The sequence below is a fragment of the Anguilla anguilla genome, chromosome 3 (assembly GCF_013347855.1).
Source record: "Anguilla anguilla isolate fAngAng1 chromosome 3, fAngAng1.pri, whole genome shotgun sequence".
Classification (NCBI taxonomy): Eukaryota; Metazoa; Chordata; class Actinopteri; order Anguilliformes; family Anguillidae; genus Anguilla; species Anguilla anguilla.
Genome location: NC_049203.1, coordinates 58,176,253 through 58,200,215, shown reverse-complemented (window position 1 = coordinate 58,200,215; position 23,963 = coordinate 58,176,253). Strand labels below are relative to the sequence as shown.

General features: G+C 43.0%; 1 protein-coding gene across 2 annotated transcripts in view; it reads left to right on the top strand.

Moving 5' to 3' along the window:
* The first annotated feature begins 710 nt into the window (after positions 1-710).
* LOC118224213 (neuronal tyrosine-phosphorylated phosphoinositide-3-kinase adapter 1-like) overlaps positions 711-23,963 on the top strand; it is a 47,233-nt gene continuing 23,980 nt past the window's right edge. The window contains exons 1-2 of one of the 2 annotated variants that reach the window (XM_035411491.1): positions 711-1,783; positions 19,133-19,386. In XM_035411491.1, the coding sequence (XP_035267382.1) occupies positions 19,199-19,386 (188 nt within the window). In that variant the 5' untranslated portion in view covers positions 711-1,783; positions 19,133-19,198. The remainder of the gene's footprint in view (positions 1,784-19,132; positions 19,387-23,963) is intronic. The other variant, XM_035411490.1, reaches the window with a different exon arrangement.

Sequence of the window (23,963 nt, the reverse complement as noted above, 5' to 3'; positions counted from 1 at the left end):
AAGATGGGAAGAGCAGGGTAGAGAGATGCAGATGACTGCAGAAAAGATGTGTGTGTGTGTGTGTGTATGTGGGGGTGTGTGTGTGTGTGATGCATGGTAGGGGCGGAAGGGAGATAATCAGGCATAAATTATTTGCTGCAATAAAGCAATTATATTTCTGACTATGCTCGCTCATAAGCCACAAATGCTATATTAAATCAATTGTCAATGCAAAAAAATGAACATGTGTGTATATGTACATGTTTTATTTTGACATTAAGTGTGTATGTGTACATGTGTGTCTATGTTAATAGGAGCTGTATATATGTAAAAAAAATAATTAATAAATAAATAAAATAAAAAAACATTAAAGATGTGTTACAATGAGAGCGAACAAGAGAGCTGCAAAGCTGCATTGAGGAGCGATATTGGCCCTTTCAGTCTGAAGTGTGCGTGTGAATGAATGTGCATGTACATTAATGAGAAGTTTGTGGTATAAACTAAACTTAATTTAACATGTCTGATCATTTTTCTTTACATTGTGAATTGAGGTTGGCATTAAGTAATGTATTACTTGAGAATTATCCTACCAGATTATGTAGATTAATCATGGATTCATAAAATATGGATTTATCCCTGCGTGTGTAATTTTCTGGAAGATTCGTGAGTGTATCTGTCAAAGAGACTGTGTAGGTGTGTGTGTGGAAGCATGGCGTGAGTCGGACTCATGACAGTGTGTGGAGCGCTATACGCTGACAGCCTGCTTACGTCTGTTCCGAGTGCGCTGGCAAAATTGTAAATACTCGAGAGGAGGCTGCAAGAGAGGGCGCGAGAGAGGGAGGGAGGGAAGGGCACATTTAAAAATATAAATGAAAGGCAAGACGATCCCCAAAACATCAATTTTAAACGATGACACAGCGGACAAACAGTGGCGACAGCTGAAAAAACTGCAATATGATAGAACGTCTTTAGAACTGGATTTTGTGGAGCAAGATGAGCACGAGAATGGAATCTTCGCCAGCTCCTTCCTCGCGCTATATGAACAACCAAGCAAACAGAACCTAAATTATTTATTCTTATAGTACTACTTCTGGTGAAATTCGCGTATATTTATGTACTAATGTATAGCGTTTCAACTGTTCTTCTGCCTGTGTATACACAGACACTGAACGTCAAGAACACCCCGTGATTATATCTGTGAATGAGAATTTTTTAGGGAGGAATTTGGTGCCGTCGCAATGAATTGCACCACGGATTCAACCTCAACCGGACCCGAAACGTCCAATCTACGAGAGAAACGGAAACGCAAGTTTCAAATAGAATAAGCGTTGCTTGTGTTCTATAGATTCCTTCGTGAATGTTTGCTAAATCTCTTCCGCAATGTAAAGCTAATTAAAGTGTTTTCGCCTTTTACCTAATTCCCAGCCTTTCCTCCCTGAAGAACTGCAGTATCATCATATTTTCTTGGTGATTTTTAATAACTGGAAACCTCCCTTTTTCTATAATTAATTTTTCTCTTTCCCTAAAGGAATATTTGCTTTGTATTTGCTTTTATTTACCGAGTTTGGGGAGTTGCAGAAATGTAGCTAATAGTATTCGATAAACTCCATACCAGACGGCTAAAATGGCATGTCTTGTCTGATAGAACTGGCCACATTTTGATTTGTCACTCCTGTAAATAGCTAGAAAAGAGTTATTTACATTCTGCACTATTTGTACTATCCAATACTTAGATAAACAGAGTTGGACATTTTCGAGGTTCGTTTCTCCAACTGGATGTGACACCGTCAGCCCATAGAGACGGGTAAGTCAGTTCTTATTATTCTCATTGTTGAAACCTACATGCGATATATGGCTTGTGAATGTCTAAATTAACTGCAGAAGTTCGTTTATAGCTGTTAAAAACAGAAAAGATTACGACTAATAAACGATTGTGTTCAGTTATGGAATTCAGTAATAAAGCCCTGCTGTTCGGGATGGGTTTTTTTTTTTGGACTATACGCTTGCTGCCTTTGGTAAACTTGACATATGTTTTTGGGTTACGTTCGTCTCTATTTTTGTGCACCTGTTTGATTTGATTATAGTAAGCTTGGAGCTGATCGGTTACTAGGTTATCCTAGGGAGTATGTAGGTGTGGAACATGGGCGTGTGAGTTTGTATGTAATTGGAGAAACCTGTGTCATGGGCGTGTTTTAGTGGAGAGAGTGTATGTCCATAGGGAGTAGAAGTGTATGACTGCTTTGTGTGATCGTCTTTGTAGCAAACCATTTAATTCATGGGTTGTTCATGTGTTTGGGAAAAAAAATGTGCTGGAGCGGTACGGTGTATTCCAAACAACAATGTTTTGATTGTAAGTAAGCTTGTCTCTGCCGTCTGTGAGCATGTTTTCTCTTGTACATGTGTGTCTTACAAAGCACTTTTGACCCCGAGTCATTTGGTCACTGAGATTTTCCTCTGGCCAATATGAGCAGTAGAGTCTGTATGTAACAGACGCTATGTTCATTGCACCGCTGTTCATTGTCCCTTCCTTGGTCGTTTACTACGGTATTTATACTCAGGCCGACTGGGGGGGCACACACGCCTCGAAGCCCTGTCTGAGCGTGACGCCAATGAGGGAGAAAGCACGGCACAGTGCCTCCAGGCACACACACAAACTCACACACACACGCACACTACACACACACACACACACACTCGCCAGAGGAACACACACCGCAGACCTGAATGAACGCACATGACCAGATTTACAAACATAATAAGTAACAGAGTATGGCTGTGCCACCCCCCGGTCGGGGCAGATTCTCTTCATTAAGAGGCTGTCAGAAAAAACAGCAGCAGTGAGAGCCAGGGACCACTGCCCATTTTATCAGATCTTGTTGTATTCCTGTTTGCTCGAACGGCGAATTAGATCAATTCTGTTTGTTTAATTGAACACATAGTATGCCTCTGGTTGAGCGTGAACATAACTCTTTGGAGGAAAGATGACATTGGAGTGAGTTAGGGGTGGGGAATTGCGGTGCTTCTGTCTGCCACAATATGCTAAGCATGTGCTGTATCAGACGTGGGATTCGCCAACACCCTGTCTGAACCCAGATCAGCTACTTGCCATTCTTGAACTTATTCACTGCGAATTGCATTTCAATTCAGGCCAGTATGTTGTTTTTTTGTTTTTGTTTTTTTTCTACAAATCAAACAATGGATATCATTGTTATTGCCCTCGGCCATACCTTCTAATTGTTTGTAATAAATTATTTTAATTCCTTACCATGATGCAGTTGTCACAGAGGTTCTCCATAGACCGTTATGGCAATGCAGTTGCACCATTTAGGTTCCATATTGGATTTGAGCCGTGCAAACATGCTGTGGTTGCATATTACAGTTTAAGGTTGATGGTAATGGTCATTGATTAGAACCTAGAAGGGAATCTCTTGGTAGAGGATTGCCCTGGTCTTATAGCCTTGCATAGGACTTGGATATGTTTAGAGAGAACATCTCATTGCAACCAAGCCTGCGAGTAATTTAAATAGTAAATAATCCAGGTTTGTTGGAGAAGTCATTACTTAGAACGTGCACTGTGAGGCATCCAAGGTCACAAAGCATGAAATGCTATTTTCAAAACAAAACAATTGATTGCAGTAGTTTCTTTGTCAACTTCACTGTTTTGGATTACCTAACTATTTTATGTGAAATGTCAGATCCACTTTGTTTTTGGCGACTTTGAAAAGGTCAAAGTCATAGCTGTTCTTGAGTATTGATTACGAGAGTAAACTTTGAACCCATTCATAGGTTGCTCATGATGTCACGCTGAAATCATGGCGCCATTTTGTGGATGTAAATTTATAATCTGTGCTTTCCATGTGCTGTTCTGTGGGTTGAAATGATTGAAAAGGCAGGATTGGATTAACCTTTTATCATATACCAAAAATAATCTGATAGTAAGTGGTTTGCAACAATAAAAGGAACTGCTAGACTCCCAACAAATCACCCCAGAGACTATGAAGTGAGAAATTTATTTCAAGTGAACTTGCTAGCTTGCTAACAAGCCAGGCTAAAGTTAGCTAGCTAGCTAAATAATTGTTGCTTTTTGGGGTTATTAACCCACTCCAAATTAAAATACTGATGTATATCAGTACTGTTGAAAGCCTTCAGTGTCTCCCCAATTTCAGGCAGTGAATTGTGCACAATATACGCATCTATGGGAGGTCAAGTTCTGAAGATTTGTTGCCAATTTAAGCGGTGTTAAGAGCTGATTCAGAACTAGATATGGGTTCCGACCTAGATTTAAAATTTGTTTCCATAGTTTTCTCCTGCAATGTTGGTAGGCGGTCTTCTCTGTAGCCATCCCTTGCCATTGGTCCGACAGCACTGTTGTCTGGATAAAAGGACTGGAGCTTGGAGTTGCTGACCAAGCCTCCAAGGGATGTTTTGGACTCATGTACTCATCCCCTGATCTGTGTATTTTAACATATAAATGGTCCTTTGTGCTCCAGGCTCGAGTCTCTGCTCAGAAATGCACTACCCAGTCGGGAGAACTTAAAAGAACGGCTGAATTTATGCTGAAATGATATCACTTTAACACAGGTGGAAGCTCCTGGTTCCACATTAGGAACATGGGAAAAAAATGCTTCAATGGATAAACCTAAATTTTTACTTCAATTTGTTACACCTATGTTTTTTAGGGTGTTTCAAATATATTTTTTTAGCTTCATTCAAATGAAATATTGGTGTCAGAAACTGATATGAAAAACTTTACGTTTATCCAATGATACACATTTTTGTCAGTCAATTTAGGATTGGCATTATAAAGGAGGTGGAGGCTTATCTAAGCTGCTTTGGTTATTTAAAAAAAATATTTTAATTTAAAAATTACATTAAATTATATTTTTTTCACTTTCAGTTTTTTGATATGATGTGTATTTCAATAGAAAAATACTATAAATCATTTTAATTCCTGTTGGGCGTTTTTTAAGTTGTGCAAAAAATCTGTTGGAGCTTTTGGATGATAGATTATCTTTTGCATGTGCCAATTTCTAGTGTGAAATTAAGAGATTGTCTTGATATTCATACTGGAGTACTCATAAAACAAATCGGCTTTTCTGAGCTAGCAGTCACATCTCACGATGAAGTAAAAAACGTACTGTGGTGAAACAGCGTAGTAGACTTACAATAGTTTAAAACTTACGTTTAGCCTTTTTCCTGGCTATTCATGGCCCTCAGTTATTTCCTGTAAGCTTCCAAATGGTCATGTAATGCTGAGAGGTTTCAAGTTGTCCCCTCTTGAAGGCAACAGGCCTCATGTATACATAGACATACCTGTACTTTTCAGTGAACATTTAATAGTTTAACGTATTTGTTTATTTGTCTCTACTATGACTTAACTGGGAATAATACATTTTAAAAAAACATTTAGCACAAAATTGTAATAATAATAATAAAATTCAGTAAGGATAAATCTGATCGGCATAGAATAAAAAGTGGAGCTGGTATAACAAGTTGGAGAATTGATAGTGATATTAAACAACACAAAATAATTGATTTTTTAAATTGATTTTTAAAAAATAATTGAAGTTCAATATTGAGCCTAAATGGTACACGATTTTAGTAATCCTACCCTAAATAATGAGAGGCCCACTCTAGTGTTTAGATTATTAATTATTTAAAAAGGTGAAGGCAGGAATTATTGTCTTAAAATATTAATTTTCTTTGATTTGGTTTGAATTCCTCAAGTCAGATTATTGTAGAATTACTGTTTCTGCTCATGTGCATCTGCGCAGTCTTACTCAAACTAACAATATGGAGTACAAAACAAAAGGTATGTTGTAGTTGATTCATTAGTGGTTATGATCATTATTATATAAAAAATATTTTTCTTGCAGATTTTGCATTTCAAACAAACACACATTAAAAAGATTTAGGAACTAGAACATATATGTTTTTGGGGCACATATAGTAGCATTATTGTAATGCAATTTCCATAGTGATTTCAAATTATCATCTTAGTTTCCAGCTCCTTAATAAGTATTTGAGTACCTACACTGCCTTCATGACAAGATGTAACATGGTCATTTCTGATGTGTGAAACAAGGATCAAATTCTGATGAAGCAATGGCAGAATGTGATGCTGCTCTTACACAGGCAGAGGGACAGGTGCACACATCCATAGATGTGGGGGCAAGCGGATATTGGCAATCTGGTGCATTGACTGAGCAAGGAAAAAGTTCAGAATCACATAAAGGAAGAGAAGAACTGAAAAGAGACATGTACTGGACAGGCATACATGGTAAGAAGAGCACATACTGCAACAGTGAGTTAGTCAGTGCCAGCAAGTCATTGTCTTCCGGGTTTCCCATGGTGTTGTTCACATATAGAATTATGATTGGTGTTTTAGTCAGCCTGATGACCTGTCTCAGAGGCCGATTGATTCAGTAAATGGTGAGCAGAAGGACAGTCGGACAAAAATGAGAGCAGGAAAGACTCCCTGACGAATAATGGTAGATCTGACCACAGACCACAGGAGGGAGAACGGTCAGTGGCCTGCTTGGTAGACAGACAGATAGACGTACTCATTGAAAATCTAGTGCTGGCACAGTGCCACACGCCTGTCAGACTATTTCACAATGAATCTCTGCAGCTGATTTCCTGGAAGTCCCTAATTGAATTTTACTGGCAAATGCATTTGATTGTATTACACATTATTCAGGCGCTTGTCTGCGATGAAGGACTGGGTGAGGAATGAGGATGAGAAAGGGAAGGGGAGAGAGATGGGGTTTGTGGTCAGAGTGGGGGGGACAGCAACAGGTGGAATAATATTAGTCATGATAGCCGATAGACTGAGAGAGATGGAGTGTAATTTGGTAGGTTTGAGTAGGCCACATCTTCAATCTTGGTACACCACTGACAATTAAGTAGGGAACCATCATCTCAAACCAGACAACTCATACAGTCAAGTAACATAACACTCCAACATAATAGCCCTTATGTTACAGGGACAATGTGAGAATATTGCACTGCTGGGCAGAATATGTGAGGTCAGTAAAGCCACATGAGTAGACTGTTTAAGATGGTATGCTGCATGGTATTTGGGGGGGGCTGGCATTCAATAGCTTTGTTGCTCAAAAAGCAACAGGGATGAATGACATTCCCTCAAAAGCTGAGAGGGGCATTTCCTGTGTACCCAGACAGTGAAAGACCCCTTTGGTACCTGCCTGCTGTCTCTCATCTCAAGACACTTGGCTTTATAGAGAAGGACGGAGTTAATTTCTCTGCAGTGGACTGAAATTCTGTTCAGGGAGTGCATTTGAACATCAAGCTGCTCCGTGCCACAGAAATAGGGTTTGGCTTAAGCTCCAGCTGGATGAGCCATCTAGTTTCTGTCATGGCTTCTTTTGTGCAGATTCTGTGTACACTGTGTGATGTTAATATCAGCGCTACCATAATCGGTGGCCCCGGGCCTGTCACTCGGCTCTGTCCCAGTGTATCAGCGCTGTCACCAGCTTGCCTTGAGTTAAGGCGCTGTGCCACGGCATGCTCCGCAACCGTGCTCTCCACACAATTTCCCATAACCCCCAGTAAGAGCCAATGAGAGAAACAGGAAGCGAGAGGAAGAGAACCGGGGGATTTTGAGAGAACATCAGGTCTGTGTCCTGCTCAGGAACTGCCTTGGAATTTATTCACTTCAGAAGTGAATGTCGGTTTAGCGGGGGGGGGGGGGGGGGGGGGGAGCAGAACAATAGGTAAAGTGATGTGAATATTTTAAAGAAGCAGTTTAATGGAATTTAAAACCGTGCGAGCAAAGAGAAGAGAAGAACCGCCTCTCGCTCAGCCCTACGCATCCGGCGGCTGTCCCAGAAAAACGCGGCCACAGGAGGCGAGCGTCGCTCTGACTTCCGTCCCTCCGCCAGGGGTTGTTTATTTTAGTGCCGTAACCTGCTTTTCCCCGACAAAAGCGGAGGACGCTGCGCTCCACGTCATCGTCACTGCCCCCGTCACCAACCCCGCAGCACCGAAAGAGGGATCGGGTTTTCCGTAGCAGGGTCTGACTCAAGGAAAAAAACCGGTGAATGAGTGTCAGGCAGGGGCCGGTGCGATGTCAGGTCAGTGCGGATTCTCAATGACAGTTTGTCTGGAGCGCAGGCAGAGCACCTGAAGTGGTAGCGAGTTGACCTGGCGCTGCCTTGGTGGTACATAGAAAAATCAGAGCACTGCCACACTTACAGTAAGGGAAGTTTTAAAAAAGGAGGTCGTTTCGGTTTCATTGCACGTAACAACGTGAAGCGGTCCGTATGCTGAAACGGCCGATTCAGGGATACTGATTTTCTCTGCCCTTGCGCAGGCTGCTGGAACACTGCTGGAACACTGCAATAAAGCCAGCTGCCGAAATGTCCTTGTGCTTGAAAGATGTAAAGATAGCATTGTCTTGTGTTGTCAGTTACTCAGAATGGAAAAGCATAAAGAGGGAGCCACGAGCAAATTGGATAACAGCGGTGTCACGGCACATCTGCTGTGTCCTGATGTTTCCCGTCGCCGGGGCGGTGCGCTGAGGTTCGTATTCGCCGGTGGAGCGGCCGCCGCTTCAGGTCTCGTCGAAGTGCTTGTTACTGCGCTACGCGGCGGCGCGGTGACGCCTTCCTGCGCGCGCTCGCAGCGCCGGGCCGACCGCGGAGTTCCCCCATGACCCGGCGGTCCTTCCTCACTGTCGCCCCAATGTCACGACGCTGCCTCAGCGCTTCGCGTGGCCACGGCCCGGCTCGCACAGCCCCCCGACGCGCTTTTCCCCCAGCGCCGCGGCGCGTGCGTAGCTACGGCACACAGAGCGCACAAACAGGCAGTCCCCGGAATCCGGAGGCACCGCAGGAGGTAAAGTAATCAGCATGCTTTCCCCCGGGTGGGGTGGGGGAAGAACGGGGGTGGGGGGGGGTGGGGGGGGGGGTCGCAGGTTTACCCGCGCTGGCAGGGCTCTCTGGCGGTTATGCAACGCGCCTCTGGGCGTGTGCGCTGCGAGCGTCGCGCGATGCAGCAGATCTGCCAGATTGCGGCCGGAATACATTAGGCCGCGCAGGCGCTGCGCGGGGGGATCGCTGAGAGACCGCATGGCGGCCGAGCGCGCTCAGTCCGTCCGCGGGGCCGGGGGCTCGGAATGAGCGACAGCCGGGCGGAGGCGACGTGGTGTTGCAGGGGGGAGGTGGCATTGTGACAGTGGATGCCAGTGCAGTGACCGGTGCGAGCGGACTGAGCTGCACCGCGCTTTCCCCCGTGTCACTCATTGTCATTGAGGGCGTGTTGTCTCCCAGGGGCGCAAATCAATACTGTGTGTGTGAGTGTGCGTGTGTGTGCATGTGTGTGTTTGCATGTGTGATTGTGTATGTGTGTGTGTGTGTATGTGTGTGTGAGTGCATGAGTGTGTGTATGCGTGTGTGAGTGTATGAGTATATTAATGTGTGAGTGTATGTGTGTGTGTGTGTGTTTTGTTTGTGTTCTGCTTGTGTAAATGTGAGTGTCAGGGTTGTGGTGGGTGAAAGTGTGTGTCAGTGTGTCAGTCAGTCAGCATGCTCATGTGAGTGTATCTCTATGCCAGAAGAGAGAGAGGGACTGAGCTACTGTGTGAACACTGTGTGTACATGTGCATGTGTGTGTGTGTGTGTGTGTGCACGTGTGTGTGTGTATGTGTTTGTGTGTGCGCGTGCGTGTGTGCGTGTGCATGTCTGTGTGTGCGCATGTGTGTGTGCATGTGCATGTGTGTATGCATGCACATGTGTGCGTGCATGCGTGTGTGTGTGCAGTAGCACGAGGGTGCATGTCTGCGTCTGCTGGCTCACCTTGGTTATTGCAGACTCCAGTGAAAGATGCAGGAGCCAAGGGCAGGGAGGGGGGTGGCTGAGGGAGGGAGAGGGAGGAGGGAAGGGGGTCACTGAGTACGCCAGACTGCAGACTGCACAGTGTGGGAGGGGGAGAGGAGAGAGGAAGCGAGCGCAGCGGAAGAAGCGAGAAAGGAGAGGGAGACGGGAGCCAGGTCCATTTTTCAGAGCGGCTTTTTTTTCCCCTCAGCTTTCAGGATAAAGAAATGGTGGCACTGCCGTGTCCTCACATTCGGGTACACAAACACACGGCGCTACAGCGTGCCTCTCGCGTGGCTTTCATCGTGTGTAGCGTATCACGCACAATTTACGAGTCATCACCTCTAGCAATTACGTTTATTTTCATTCTTGTAATGAATACTTTTTTCCGCTCACAAATGAAAAACGAATCTCGGAATAAAATGGCTCGCTGAAACCTTAGGCTCAGTCTTTAACCAGCACTGCATTCATAATATGATATTGAGCTATTGATTGCTTTAAATTGGATTTCTCTGGTAGGTTATAATCTATCTGCACTGATGTATGGTATTCTGCAGTTCATTCTCCACAGATCCTATGTCAGGATACTGTATATTTGGATCTGATGATTAGGTTTGAAATACCTTGTGGGCGATGTTCTTTCATTGACAAATACAATGCTGGCACACAGAATACTTTTGATAGCTCAGCAGCGTGCAAGTGGCACAATTTAAGTACTGTCTTTGTATTCTGCTGTGCTGAATGCTTTGTTGTTTATCAGGCTATCCTGTCTGGTATTCTGTAATTCTAAGATATAACTGACTGGTTGGCATACATTTACTGACGAGAGTTTGCCAGGTATGTCACCTCTGAATTTCAGCTTATTGATCTAGAAAGTGTATTTTTATGTGAATTGTTTATTCTGTATATTTACTCTTGGTAGTTGTATTTATTCTGTTCTTATATATGCTCCCAGAGTGTCTTTGTTTTGTGGTGCTTATATTATTACACATTGCTGCAGTGGTGCAAATGGACCTCTCTCACAATGGACAAACTCAGACTTGGTGGGTGTGGATTCAGACCAGAGGTGGTAATATGTGATACATCAGTGCAAACTTGCTGAAGCAAGTAGACGTGTGCACATACAGATGGGGAAGGGAAGGATTGGTGAACAATGTTCAACGCCATATTTGATGCCTTTTAAGCTTCACTGCTCTGGCTCTCCCTCGGCTGAGTTGGGGCTCAATAAATCCTCAGTAAACGTCCGTCATATAACTCATAAACAGACATTACGGCAAAGTGGATTACACGTGCACAGAGAGTGTTGCAAACAGTGTCTATCCGATGACGGCAGTTGAACTTCAGGGTTATGAACCCCTTGGGAATGGAGGCTGTTCCTGTATGTAACTCTGGAATACATATTGTAGTTTTTATTTCATTAAATATTTACTAGTCACAGCTGCCAGAGTAGCCATTATACTGTTTAAAAAAAACGATATCCAAAAGCAAATTCTCTTCTCCTTTCCATCCCCTCTCTCCTTCTCTCTCTCTACCCCTCTGATTTTTCTCTTCTTCTCTCCTGTATGCCAAAGCACGTGGGGGAGAGGGCAAACAATGGGGAGGGAAGAAGATAGTTTATTTTTGGTTCCCGCGCCATGAAAGATTAATTTGCGACAAGCACGTTGAGTTCAGGAAGCAGAGAAACGGGCAGAGCGATCCCAGGATGACAGCCCGCGGAGAGGCACGCTCGCGCCTGCGCTCGCTGGAGGGGGGCAGAGGGGCCGAGCTGGGCGTGTTCACCTGGCCGGCCCAGAATCTTCACCCAGCGTTTATGCAGCCTTGCAGTAGACGCACTGTAGGCCACGCCACTCAATTACATCTTAAATTCTCGGGCAGCATCTGCAGTGTTTTCATCTTGGTCGCTTCTCCCAACCACCGTCAAACTTATGAAAAATATCGTGTTTTGGTATCTGTAATAAATTATAATGCATTTTTACTCCAGCAACGCTTACCACAATTTGGTATATATGGTTTTATTTACTTAGCCCAGTGTTGCTGTGTGTGACACTGTCATACTCATATCTGAGTGGGTCAATAGATTTTCATCCATTTTTACTCAATAACCCAATAAAGTGGTAAGCATTAGAAAGCACTGGCTGACTTTATTCTATTTTTTGTCCATTACATTATTGAATGCCTTTTGCTTTGTGTTATGCTTTTCCATTTATTTTTCAATGAAAAAACCTGAGGGAATATCTGGCAGTCCTCTGTAGAGCGCATCTTGTTTTTTTTCTCCCTGTTCTGTAGCCCATTGTGTTTACTCTACGAGAGCACGTCGCACACAAAGCATTGCGCCAGGGTGTGTTTCTTTGTGAGTGGAAGCGTTTTAGTGGTCATATTTTGTAGTTTCTCAAAATGTTATGAACCCAGCGATAGAAAGGGAACAGATGCTGTAGTCTCTCTGCGTGATGCTATGCACTCTGAAAAGGATAACCTTGATTTAACCTAAAGGTTTCCTGGGGTTCCTCTCTCTCTCTCTCTCCCTCTCTCTCCCCCTCTCTCTCTCTCTCTCCCTCCCCCTCCTTGTGGGTATACAGTATGCATGTTTGAGTCAGTACACTCATGCCTTTTGTCTTGTATGTAATGAAATGATACATATTATTACAAGAATGTTCTAAAAGTATGTTAAAATCAAGTAATGGACCAGATACAGAATCAAAAATATTACACATTTTTTCTCTTTGTTTCCCACTGGCTGTACCTATCTCCCTGTTTCTGTATCATTGTTTTGACCTATCTCCCCACAGGTTTCAGGTTTCTTTTCATATATATGGACTGCATTTATATATATATGCCCTCTCCATCTCAGAAGTCCATGACAGCTCCTGTGTGTTGATCTCTGCCTCTGCAGCCCCACTCTCTCTCCCTTTCTCTCTCTCTCTCTCCCCTTCTCCATCGCTGTCTCTCTCTCTATCTCTCTCTCGCCCATGTGCTGCTTTACACACGGTGGGCAACGAGACAGAAAGAGAGAGTGAGAGAGGCAGCAGACAGTGTTGCTAGGAGACCACACACACAGCAGCGACTGGTGTGAGAGACAGGGATTTATGTCCCTCCCCCATCCCCACCTTCCTCTCTCTTTCTGTAACTGCCTTTATTTCTTCCTTCCTTTCTTTCTTTCTTTCTCTCTCCCTCTGCCGGCTTCTTTATACCCCGTCTGACTGTCCTCCTGTATTATTTGAACCCCTCCCCGTCTCTCTCTGCCTACCCCTCCCTTTCTCTCTTTCTGTATCTTCCTGTGACAGATTTTGTGTGTGATAAGGTACTCAAAATCAAGACTAATTTGCAGTTCCATTTCAGTCTGACATTTCTCAGATCCAGACGGTGCTGGTACGGTGTGTCGACGGTGAAATTACAAAAGCGCGGTGGTTTACAGGCTCTGAGCTGAGGGATGATGCTCGCTCCTAACCTTCTTACAAGACTGCTGCTACACTGGAGTAATATAATCATAGCTTTGTGACACTGCCGGTGCATTCCAGGAATGTTATGAGAATGTGTGCCGGGCTGCTACAGCAGTAAGACGGTGCCAAGGGGGTACAGCAGCATGGTGCATGGACAGGGTTTGCACAGTTGTCAAAATAATTCCTTGCCTGGGGCTGTTATCAGCCCAAGCAAAGCAACAACAGAATACAGGCAGACTTCACCCAACTGCTTCCAATGGGATTTTCAGGTCTGGCTCATGCTGGTGTGTGTGCATGCTTGGGGAAGTACTGGTCTTTACATTTGCGAAAGCTCTTCAAATAAAGCAAGGCCAAGCTGTTCAAGGTCGTTACTGTGGCATGCCACAATGACATTGCTCTTGGTTAACAAATCTTTCGCAAGGAAATTTTCCTCGGGCACATGAAAATCAGGCTGCTTATTTGCATAACCTCTCTCCTGATATTTGCATGAAACTGGGCGGGGAAAGACTGCAGCTGAGCCAGATGTAGGTACTCAAATTCAATATGGTTGGGCTGATAGTCCCGGCCCAACATAAACGAGTTCCTCGTCTAACAAAGATGCTGATGCCAAGGAGGGAGGCACGTTCCTCATTACTGCTATCACAATCAAAGCCATCCTCGCTGCATATTTTACCTGCAGATTTCAGTGTCTGGGTATTTCATTTTTGGTGCATCTGCGGAAATGAACACATTAGATTAACATTGCATCATATTTGGTTTCCACATTTGAGTTTTCATATAAATATTTCACCTTCACACCTCATCGGTGCTCAGTTAGGAGAGCTCTGGAGAACTGGAAACACCCAAACGTGTCACAGATCACATGGGTCTGTGTGACATACAAGCTCATGCATCCTCTAGTTGACCAGTCTATGACTCCTCTCTCATAACTGTCTCCGGGAAAATGCAGACAGGGTTTACCATTAAAGGCCTGTGTCACAGATCTGATCTCATAGCCTTAAACCCTGTAGCTGAATTATAGGCATGTCCATCTCCCACGTAATTCTCAGTTGTCTTTGTGTTTGTATGTGTCTGTGCCTGTGTCTACAGGGGAGATATATCCTACAGCTATGTATTTGGATCTGGTTTTGTGAAGTACGCATCCATCTGTTTTTGTTACTCTTCTTTGCGGTAGATTTCAGTGACTTCAAAATCCTCTGGACAGAGCAATGCTGGGTGTTTGATTGTAGTTTGTGTGTGTCTGTCTGTATCTGTGATTTAGTTTTGTGTGTGTGTGTGTGAGAGAGAGAGAGAGAGAGAGAGGGATTGTGAGTAAGAGAGAGAGAGAGAGATGAGTGTCCAGCAGCTCTTTTCTGGACTACTTAAGTAAAACCTCACAGACTCAGTACACTGAATCAGCTCCTTACCCACGCCACCTCTGCAGTCCCATAATCCCCTTGGGCTGGGAAAGATAAAACACAAAATCAGGATGTTTGGGGTACATCCAGAATTTCTGTCAGTTTCTGCCTGGTTATGATTATCACACAATGCCAATGCATTGCATGCAACCTTCTGTCTCCCTCCCTGTCTTGCTGCTGCTGTCTCAAATATGAAGAAAAAATTAGACTCTGTTTCTTCTTAAATTGTGGATGAAGTGTGTTCATTTTGCTCTGTAATCTAGCTGATGAGTTTAATCGCTTTGAGACTGAGTTTGGGCAGCATACAAACATACAAGTGAGCATACAAGTTGGATTGGTGCCCCACAGGTTTAACTCTAAATGTGCTCCCCAGCACTACGTCATCTGCTGTTGTGTACCCCCATAAATGAAAGCCTATGTTGACGGTCACTATGGTCAGAAGCATACTTTTGTAAGGTCTGTAGGGAAAACTCTGGTGGAGAATACAGGTGCAATTCAGATGTAGGCAGTGCCAGAATTGATCAGGGTCTACTGAGAAATTCTGTGCCTCGGCCTCTACTTTGTGTCCAGATTTGGTCTGGCTACAAGAGCCTGACCCGCCAATCAACAACATGCCCTGCCCCTGACACCATGACAGCCCTGTTCATTGCATCTCACCCATGGAGAGAGGGCTGACACATAGCAACTGTAGAGTTGTCACATTATCGGAGACCCTTGGTCCACCCTGAACCAGAACCACAGCTGGAGCCGCAAACGCTGGAAGATTTCACACACTGACTGAGGGAGCCTTTGACCCGGGGACGAGGGGTCATATGCAGGCAGCTTACAGACACGAAGTCTAATGTCATGCTGAGCCGATCCGATGTGGAGAGAGAGACAATCCTCTCTGGAGCTGTTTGAAGGCACCTCTGAGCACTCCAGGGTGACATAATTGCACACTTCCTCACCACTGTAATGCAATAATTGCCAGGCAGCCCTGCTCCCTGCCGGATGCTGGAGACTAAATTGAAGCCCAACGAACAAAGAAAACCTGTAGCCAGCTCCCTAACCCAATTAGTCTTTTGTAACAATACGGTACAACAATAAGAAGGGATACAGATGTGTGTTCTGCATTAACGTGTGCCATAAAACAGGTTTTTTTTTTTTTTTGGGCGGCAACATTAATTTCACAAAATCATTTAATTTCCCTAAATGACCCTAAATTCCAGAAGCAGCGTTTGGGTTGTTGATAGCGATGGCTGTGTATATGGTTTGATATATTGCTATATTGCTGATCATTCATTTTGCATCCTACGCAATGGTTTTGTTTTATGGAATGTAGCTACTGTGTGCATATAAGGTTTGTCTGTCTGAGGGCAGTGAGATTGCTTGGGAAGTGGCGGCTGTTTAGCAATTTCATGTCCCTGAGGTTCCTTTTACAGCCTCTGCTGCTGCCCCACCAATTCGAATGATGCACCCTTCTCTGCCAAGTACACAATTGGCACTTCAATAGCAAGGGTCAGTGCTCATTTTTGCACGGTGAAGGTTCTGGCGATACTAGCTAAAACGGGGCTGAAGACTGTTTCTTGTGTCCCTATATGAACATTTTACTGTGGTCTATGTGTGAACCAGTGTTGGCATAAACAGCCAGTTAGCTGATTTGGCCCAGGTGACTGGTGAAAACAAAAACCTGCACCAGGCCTCCAGGACCAGAATTGCTCAACCCTGTTCTAGAGTGCCTGAGATGTTTGTGCTTCTTTTTTGCTCTATTCACACCTCTGGCTGCAGTTGGTCTGATTATCAGGGTTAATGAAAGGAGGTGATTAGTTGTTTGTAGGTGAGTAATAAGTAGGGTTAATGAAGGCGGGTGTCCATGCGCTGGAGGTAGGCCTACTCTGCCCAATCCTTCAGACTCAGGCTGTCAAGCTTGGATGGAGCAAAACCTAGACATAGGCGACATAGCTCAGGAGGTAAGACCGATTGTCTGGCAGTCGGAGGGTTGCCGGTTCAAACCCCGCCCTGGGCATGTCGAAGTGTCCTTGAGCAAGACACCTAACCCCTAACCCCTAACTGCTCTGGCGAATGAGAGGCATCAATTGTAAAGCGCTTTGGATAAAAGCGCTATATAAATGCAGTCCATTTACCATTTACCATTAGAAACATCTCTGGCTCTCCAGAGCCAGGGTTACCTAACCCCACAGCCTGAATGTGAGAAACTAATATCAACAAAGGGGAGGTGATGTAATGTGCATTACATTTGGGCATTTAGCCAACACTCTTACCCAGAGCAACTAACAGGGCTTTATACAGTTTTTATGCAATCCATTCGGACAACATACTGAAGCAGTGTAGGTTCAGCTCCTTGCTGAGGGGTACAGCGATGGGCTCTGCCTGAGGTTTGAGCCTGAATCCTCTGAGTTACGACTCTAATTCCCTGCTGCCTTCTCTTTTTTCCCACCTTTTTAACGTCCCTGTTCTGTTCATTCACTTGCCATTCTGCTTCACTCATTTCCATCCATACTCTCCCTTCTGTTGACTGCTTTCCTATTCCCTTTTCCACTGCTGTCTTCCATTTTCCCAAAGCCTGCTTTCCTTTGCCATTCCCCCCTCTGCTTCCCTCCATCCCATTTTTCAATTTTCGTTCTTCCCTTTCAAGTCCCCATTTTCCCTCCCCGTGCCCCCTCCCTGCCTTCTCCTTCCCCAAGCTGCCACCTTGCGCTTGCAGTGCTGGTTTAATGACTCATACACCAGAGAACCTGATCAAAGGTTGGCCCCCATTACACCCACCATGGATCATGCAGTCAACCACACATGCCCTTGTTATTGCTACCCTGCTCATCCTGCTGTGAAGAGTATACATATTTTTTAGTTGCTGGTGCTGTGTGGTTTGTTTATCTACACATCAAATTTAATATGGTCACCCAAACACTGTTTGCACAAGTGATAATGGCATATGGACACATTTCTTGTCCAGAAACAGAAAGAACAAGATCAAGAGCCTTTAGATGAGCCAGTAGCTTTCTCTGGGAACTGCATATAAATTTCATTCCTGTTTTAAGGGGGAGGGGCAGCGTCAGTTTGAGCTGTGGGTATGTTCCCTCAGGAGGGTGTGAATCTTCCATTTCACCAATTAAAAATTTCCTTCCCTCCTTCTATCCCTCCCCCTCTTTAGCCCCCATTTTTATATTTTATTTTGATTAATTCATGCAGACTAATGGTACGCTGGAGGGCAGACTGTTTAGTGCTGAACATTTGGAGACTCAGACTTTCAGACGGGAGCTCGGAAACCCACACACACACACACACTCGTGCTCGCACACATACACACACACACACACAGACATGCTCACAGTTTTACAGGGACTAACTAGAGTGCCATCAGTCTGGATTCGAGGATGATTGTGACAAATATGGAAACACTTTTAAGTTCATTTCTGTGTGCCACTGTGTTAAGTTGTGGGCTTTCTTAGGATTGTGGCATTCATGAAGTAATAACAGTGGCAATAATAAAGTGTCTGTGTGTGTGAGTGTGTGCGTGTGTGCATGTGTGTTTTCTTGGAGTGGCATGGTCATTTGTACACTGCATACAGGTATTCATTACTGTGTGACATATATACATATTAATTAATCTATCAGTCTATAGATCAACAGTAAGCAGTCATCTGATCTTTTGTAATGTAATCTGCTTATACCTCTAACTGATGCTGATTAGAATTTTTGAGTCAAAATGCTACAATTCCACCAATAATAATGAAATAAGTGCTAATGACTTGAGAATCATAAGGATAAGAATGCTATAATTGCCCTTAGGCATCCAAATGAATGAGGAAAAACAATTAAATTAAACCCTCATGCTTGGTTTTGTACTGGTCGCAGAAGAGGAAACCAGCATACTGTATGGGCTGTGGGCAGCCAATCAGGATGCTCTATCAAAGTCTGCTCCATGGTCTGACACACGAATATCTGCCCCACAACAAGCTCCCAACGCTCTGTGGGAAATGCCTTGGAAGAATGTCTGTGCTATGTCATGTGACAAACCATGTTACTGCTTTGCAGTGACAGTGCACAGCAGAGGTCGACCACTCTGGGGGCCTGGAGCTATGCGATGGCTCTGGTATTTCAGTCCACTACTGTATCTCACTTCCTTGTGGTTTGATTCAAGTCCCTGCATTTTGTGTGAAAGGAGCCAAACTACCTTCGCGATTCTGAATGTAAAGGAGGTGTCCTCATAATATTTGAACCTCAGTCCTTGAGGAATGAAGTTGCCTGGGGTTCCCCTTTCAGTGAAAGTGTGTGGATCTTTCTGTGTGGTACAATTGAAGGAATGTTGTTTAGCCTTCAGAATTTAACTGTATGTACAATAAGCTGAGGGCAACTGATATTACATCTGTTTGCTTGACAGTTGAATGGCTTTAAACAAGTATAAACACTCGTCAAAGACATATATAAATATTACAAATTTAAAAGCAATATTAACGCGAATGATTTGCTCCATTTTTATGTCTAGGTTCTTCATCGGGGGGAATTTTGTGAAGCCCCCCCCCCCCCCTCTCTTCTGATTGGCCTCTGTACCATGAGCTCTGGCTCTGCCCAGGATGTGGCGGTGGAGCATTTCCTGCGGGACATTGAGAGGCGGGGCAACCGGCTGCATTGTGCTGTGATTGGCCGGGAAGGGCAAAATCCCCACGGCGACATGAACTTGCTCTATCGCAAGAGCCGGCTGGACTGGAGGCACCGGGATTCAGACAGCAACAAGAAGAGGTGAGTTAGAGAGTGTGGAGCAAAGAAGGGGAACTGAACAGAATGTGACTTGATAACTTCTTACCCTAACTTTGTTAGAAATGCTTAGTCCTGGTCATGGTGTGTTGAGTTAACATCATAGACTGAAAAGGTTTAGGCACTATAGCTTTGCTGGTACCATTTTGTCCTTTAATAAGTTTACTTGACATTAATGGGCTGTTAAGTGGGTTCCTTATTAATACTGTTTCAGGAGGGGCTCTTGAGTGGGTCCGTCAGAAAAGGTGCTCACCAAAAGTGCTGGCTTGGCGCTACAGCCAAGATGTACCTCACTTTCAATGAGGACTATATACCGTAGACTAGCTCTCCCATAGTACTGTTGCCCTGTTATCTGGAACAAAGTCACTAGCATGCAGTGGAGTGCTTTGCAGGAGTCCATATTTTTCAACTGTAGTGTTCATTACTCAGGTAGCACAGTTGTGACTTGAGAGACACAACTCTCAATTCAGTATCTGGGGTAAATGAGAATATATGGTGAAAGAAGTAAAAATGACAGAAGCAAAAAAACTATTTTTTATGTTCACTCAAGTGTTAATGATGCATTCATATTTGTTTGACAGTGTGTTTTTAAACATGATTGATCAGTTTGCACCGCCATAATTTAGTGTGACCATAAATGCTTTTGAAATGATCTATTTTCTGTGCATTATCCATAAACAAAATAAACAAAAAATCAGTGTTTAGACTAGGTGAAATGTATGCCACTTCATTAATTTTAAATTGTAGGATAAATAAATGTCATTTTTTGTCTTTCACAAGATATTTAAATTTTTGATGATTTTCAACTACAGCTTCCTGTAGGGAAATGAAAACAAATTGAAACTGAGGGAAAATGTTTTTCTCTTTAGCACACTGACATTATTTCTGTAGTTCTGATTCAATAGAACAACATTATTGAATTTAAGAATGTAAAATGCTAGTTAATATATATATGTATTGCAGGTATATACCAAATGACATATAGAGCCCTATTTTCACAGTCAACACGCACTTTAGCAAGAACACAGAGCGGTGGCGAATGAAGCAGTTATTTTGTGGCTAGAAACTGAAGTGCACCTGCTGTTGTTAATACGATTGGTTTAAGAAGAATAAATTACTGGAGGGTGTGGGGGTTTGGTTTCATTATGGCCAATCAGTTAGGCTTCGTTTTTTCCCTTTTAATACCGCGGCCCCATGACCAAAGCCAACTTTCAGTTTTGTTGTGTAAATGTACTTGTCTGAGAAATACAGTTGCCACATGCATTTATCACACTCTAATAAAAGCCTCCTCAGCTTCCTTAGATGCTATCAAGATAGTCTGCAATTAAGAGGAGGAAGGTGTGCGGCATGTTTAGAGTTTATAGGACAATTTACTATGACATGTATAGATGTACATGTGCTTTCAACTTCAGTTGTCTGTCATTGATGGAGTTGTGATATTCCACAGCCAACAGATCGTTGCAGGCCAACCAAACTTTTAAGTCGCATTCATAATGAATCCTCATATATATCAAGCCCCTACTGCAAAAAGGCAAGCATTAAACTGAAGCAAATTACTTTACATTGATATGAAATTTAAGTATGATCAAAATTAGACAGCAGGTTATGTCTCAGTCTGCAGAGTTTATGAGTACCGCTTCCACGGTAGATGCGCTGAAATGTACACTGCAGAAAAAAAACACCCAGGTGCTCAAAACGCATAAATCAGAGTAGAGTAAATGCATTTCAGCCATTGCCGGTCTTCTGCAACTGGACTTTCCATAAAGGAGGGTGGGTTTGCCCAATGAAAACCTGCAATGGGTGAAACACAGCATGATGCCTCCATTCTGTTTCATGTCTTTATGTTAATCAGGGTGTTATTTATCTGTGTTGTTTCTGTTGTGCAGATTTGAGCATGTCACTGTCTTTTCCAGCTCAATTGCCTACCTTAAAACCAGGTGCTACTAATAAACTCCACAATGCTTTCTGATACTTATAAACATCCAAAAGGAAACCAAAAATAGCAGGTCACTGAAAAGGAGATGAAAAGCAGTGGTTGAAAAAAAAAACAATTCTAATGAAATCCTGGTTATTGGTTCATTAAAACAAAGGTCTTTGGCTACAAAATGTGAGTGGCATATTTAAATATAAGGTAACTATAATGTAAGTAACAATTCCAATGAAAGAACTGAAATTTTTAAAAAATTGGCACAAGTTACCGTAGAAATAACTGTACTGAAAACCTTTGTTCTCTATGCTTTTTTATCTTAGAGGTTCTACTGTTTATTTATTTAGCTATTTGAAATGTGTAGAAATGGTCTCTCTCTGTCCGAACTTCCATCAAACAGTCTTGTGAGATTGCCTCTCTGCTCCATATGTTCCATGTTACAATGTGCACATTGATAAAAACCAACAAAATGGCACATAGCACCAATGTTATAGTTGAAAGGTAGTCCAGTTCGGTTAATTTATAAAGCAAACAAATTATTCAACACCTAACTCGCACAGTGTGAAATTTTTTAACTGACACACCCCCTATTTCATCACCCGACCCATGTGGAAACAAACGGGTTTAGTGCAGACAGTAAAATTACCCAACCGTAACATCATGCTGTAACTGGAAATCCTGGCTTTGCTGTATTATAACCTAATTTAACCACCAATTCTAGTGCCAGCTATTTCAAGTCCTGACAATGAGCTCAAAGGTGTACATTGAGCATTTGCACTAATTTTATAAACACTAAGGTTTTAAAATATTACAATATTTTCACTGATTTTACTAGCTTACCCTGAATGATGTGAGATTTTAACCAAATTTATATATTTACCTTTGAACAGTTACACTACCCGACATCTCTGCGCTTTACAAGAATAAAAGTCCTGAGCCACCATAAACATTTTCTGATCGAATGCAGGAGAAATAACACAACATAAAATGTGTTAATTGTTCTTTTTGGACAATAGTGCAATTGCATGTCAATGAATTGATATACTCTATATCAGTTCAAGATGGCCAATACAGTGCAGTATGTTTTAAAAACATGCAAGATAACCAATATTGGGTGAAAAACTCAGGAAGACATATTGCATTGTTGATATTGGATATGGTGTAATATGACACAAGCTCCTCCTTCGCAGCAAAATGCATATGGAACTTGGTGGCATAATTGAATATATGCATTCATGCTTGCCTTAATTAAATCTAATGATGTTGAAACTGCTTTATTGTTAGTCAGACATTACACAACATTCCCTTATTTGCATCCTGAACTGAAACACAGAGAAATTTTAATCTGTCTTGTATGGTTTTCTGGAGCAAACGAATGATCTGCATAATTCTGACTGAATCAGCTCCACGTACTCCCCTTCATTTCAGGTGGGATTCACTGGCCTATAGATGCCTAGAGTACAGAATTCTTAATTGAATCATTGTGTTGTTGTTAGTGCCATCATTGTACAATGTGTAGAAATATTCTTAAATGCAGTTGGAAGCAAGTCACAGACAACACATACTCATGTGTCTTTACCATTGGAATCCTCAAGTGCTCCATTAACGAATAGGGAAAGATTGTTTTATTTTATTGTTTTTGTTATTCACTGGACAAATTTACCGTTTTATTGATTGCCTTCGTGAAAGAGAGGAAGGCAGGAGAAATAAAAAAGGATAAAACAGAAGAGAAAGGTAAAAAAGTAAGAAATGCAGCTGAACGCAAGCTTCAGTCCTCTGTGTCCCCATGGCTGAAATGCAGAGAGGTTTGGCAGAATATCACAGATCTCGAATTCATCACAATTTAGAGTGTGAGAGAAGGGAGAGATAGAGGGAGAGAGAGGGAGAGATGGAGGGAGAGAGATAGAGGCCGGCTCAGTGGCATTGTTGCCTAGCTGCTATGGCAGATAACTGTTCCCTGCGTCATAGGGAGAGAGGGAGAGAGCAGGAGGGAGGGCTGGTGATAAAGCTGGTTATAAAGTAAACTGAACTAAAACCTGGTGGGTGTACCGAGTGGGTGTATGGTGCCATTGACAGTGGAGGAGTTGGGCTGGGCGAAACCGGGGGTAGAACGGGCAAACTATCCAAGTATTTCTTTGGAGGGTGTGGGAATTCAGGACTGCTGGTGGAACGATTTCAATTTCAGATGCTTTCAATGCCATGGTAAACTGCCAATTTCACATACATGCTATTACAGCAATGAAGTCTGGCAGTGGCCCAGTGAATAATTGCATTAAATCACTGCCATTCTTTAGTGATGATTGAGCACAGTTGGATCACTTGATATAGGTGAATCAGAAATCATGTTGCTTGTGTCTGTGCTGTCTTTGGAATCTAGTAAAAAATTTCCCACTTGGGGTGCTGCTAATCAATTTTGTTCAGATCATGACGAATTGACACTAAGAAATGCAAAATAACAGGGCAATGATTTTCTCTGAATAGTTTCAGAAAAAATACAAATACATATTTGCCTTAAGGACAACAAGAGCCTTTTTTGTAGCTCAGTGTTCTTCAGGTTTAGGACCGACTGATTACTTCCATCCAAATATCTCCATCATCTTTTACTCGTGTATTATGTTGCTGGTGTTGTGTGTTG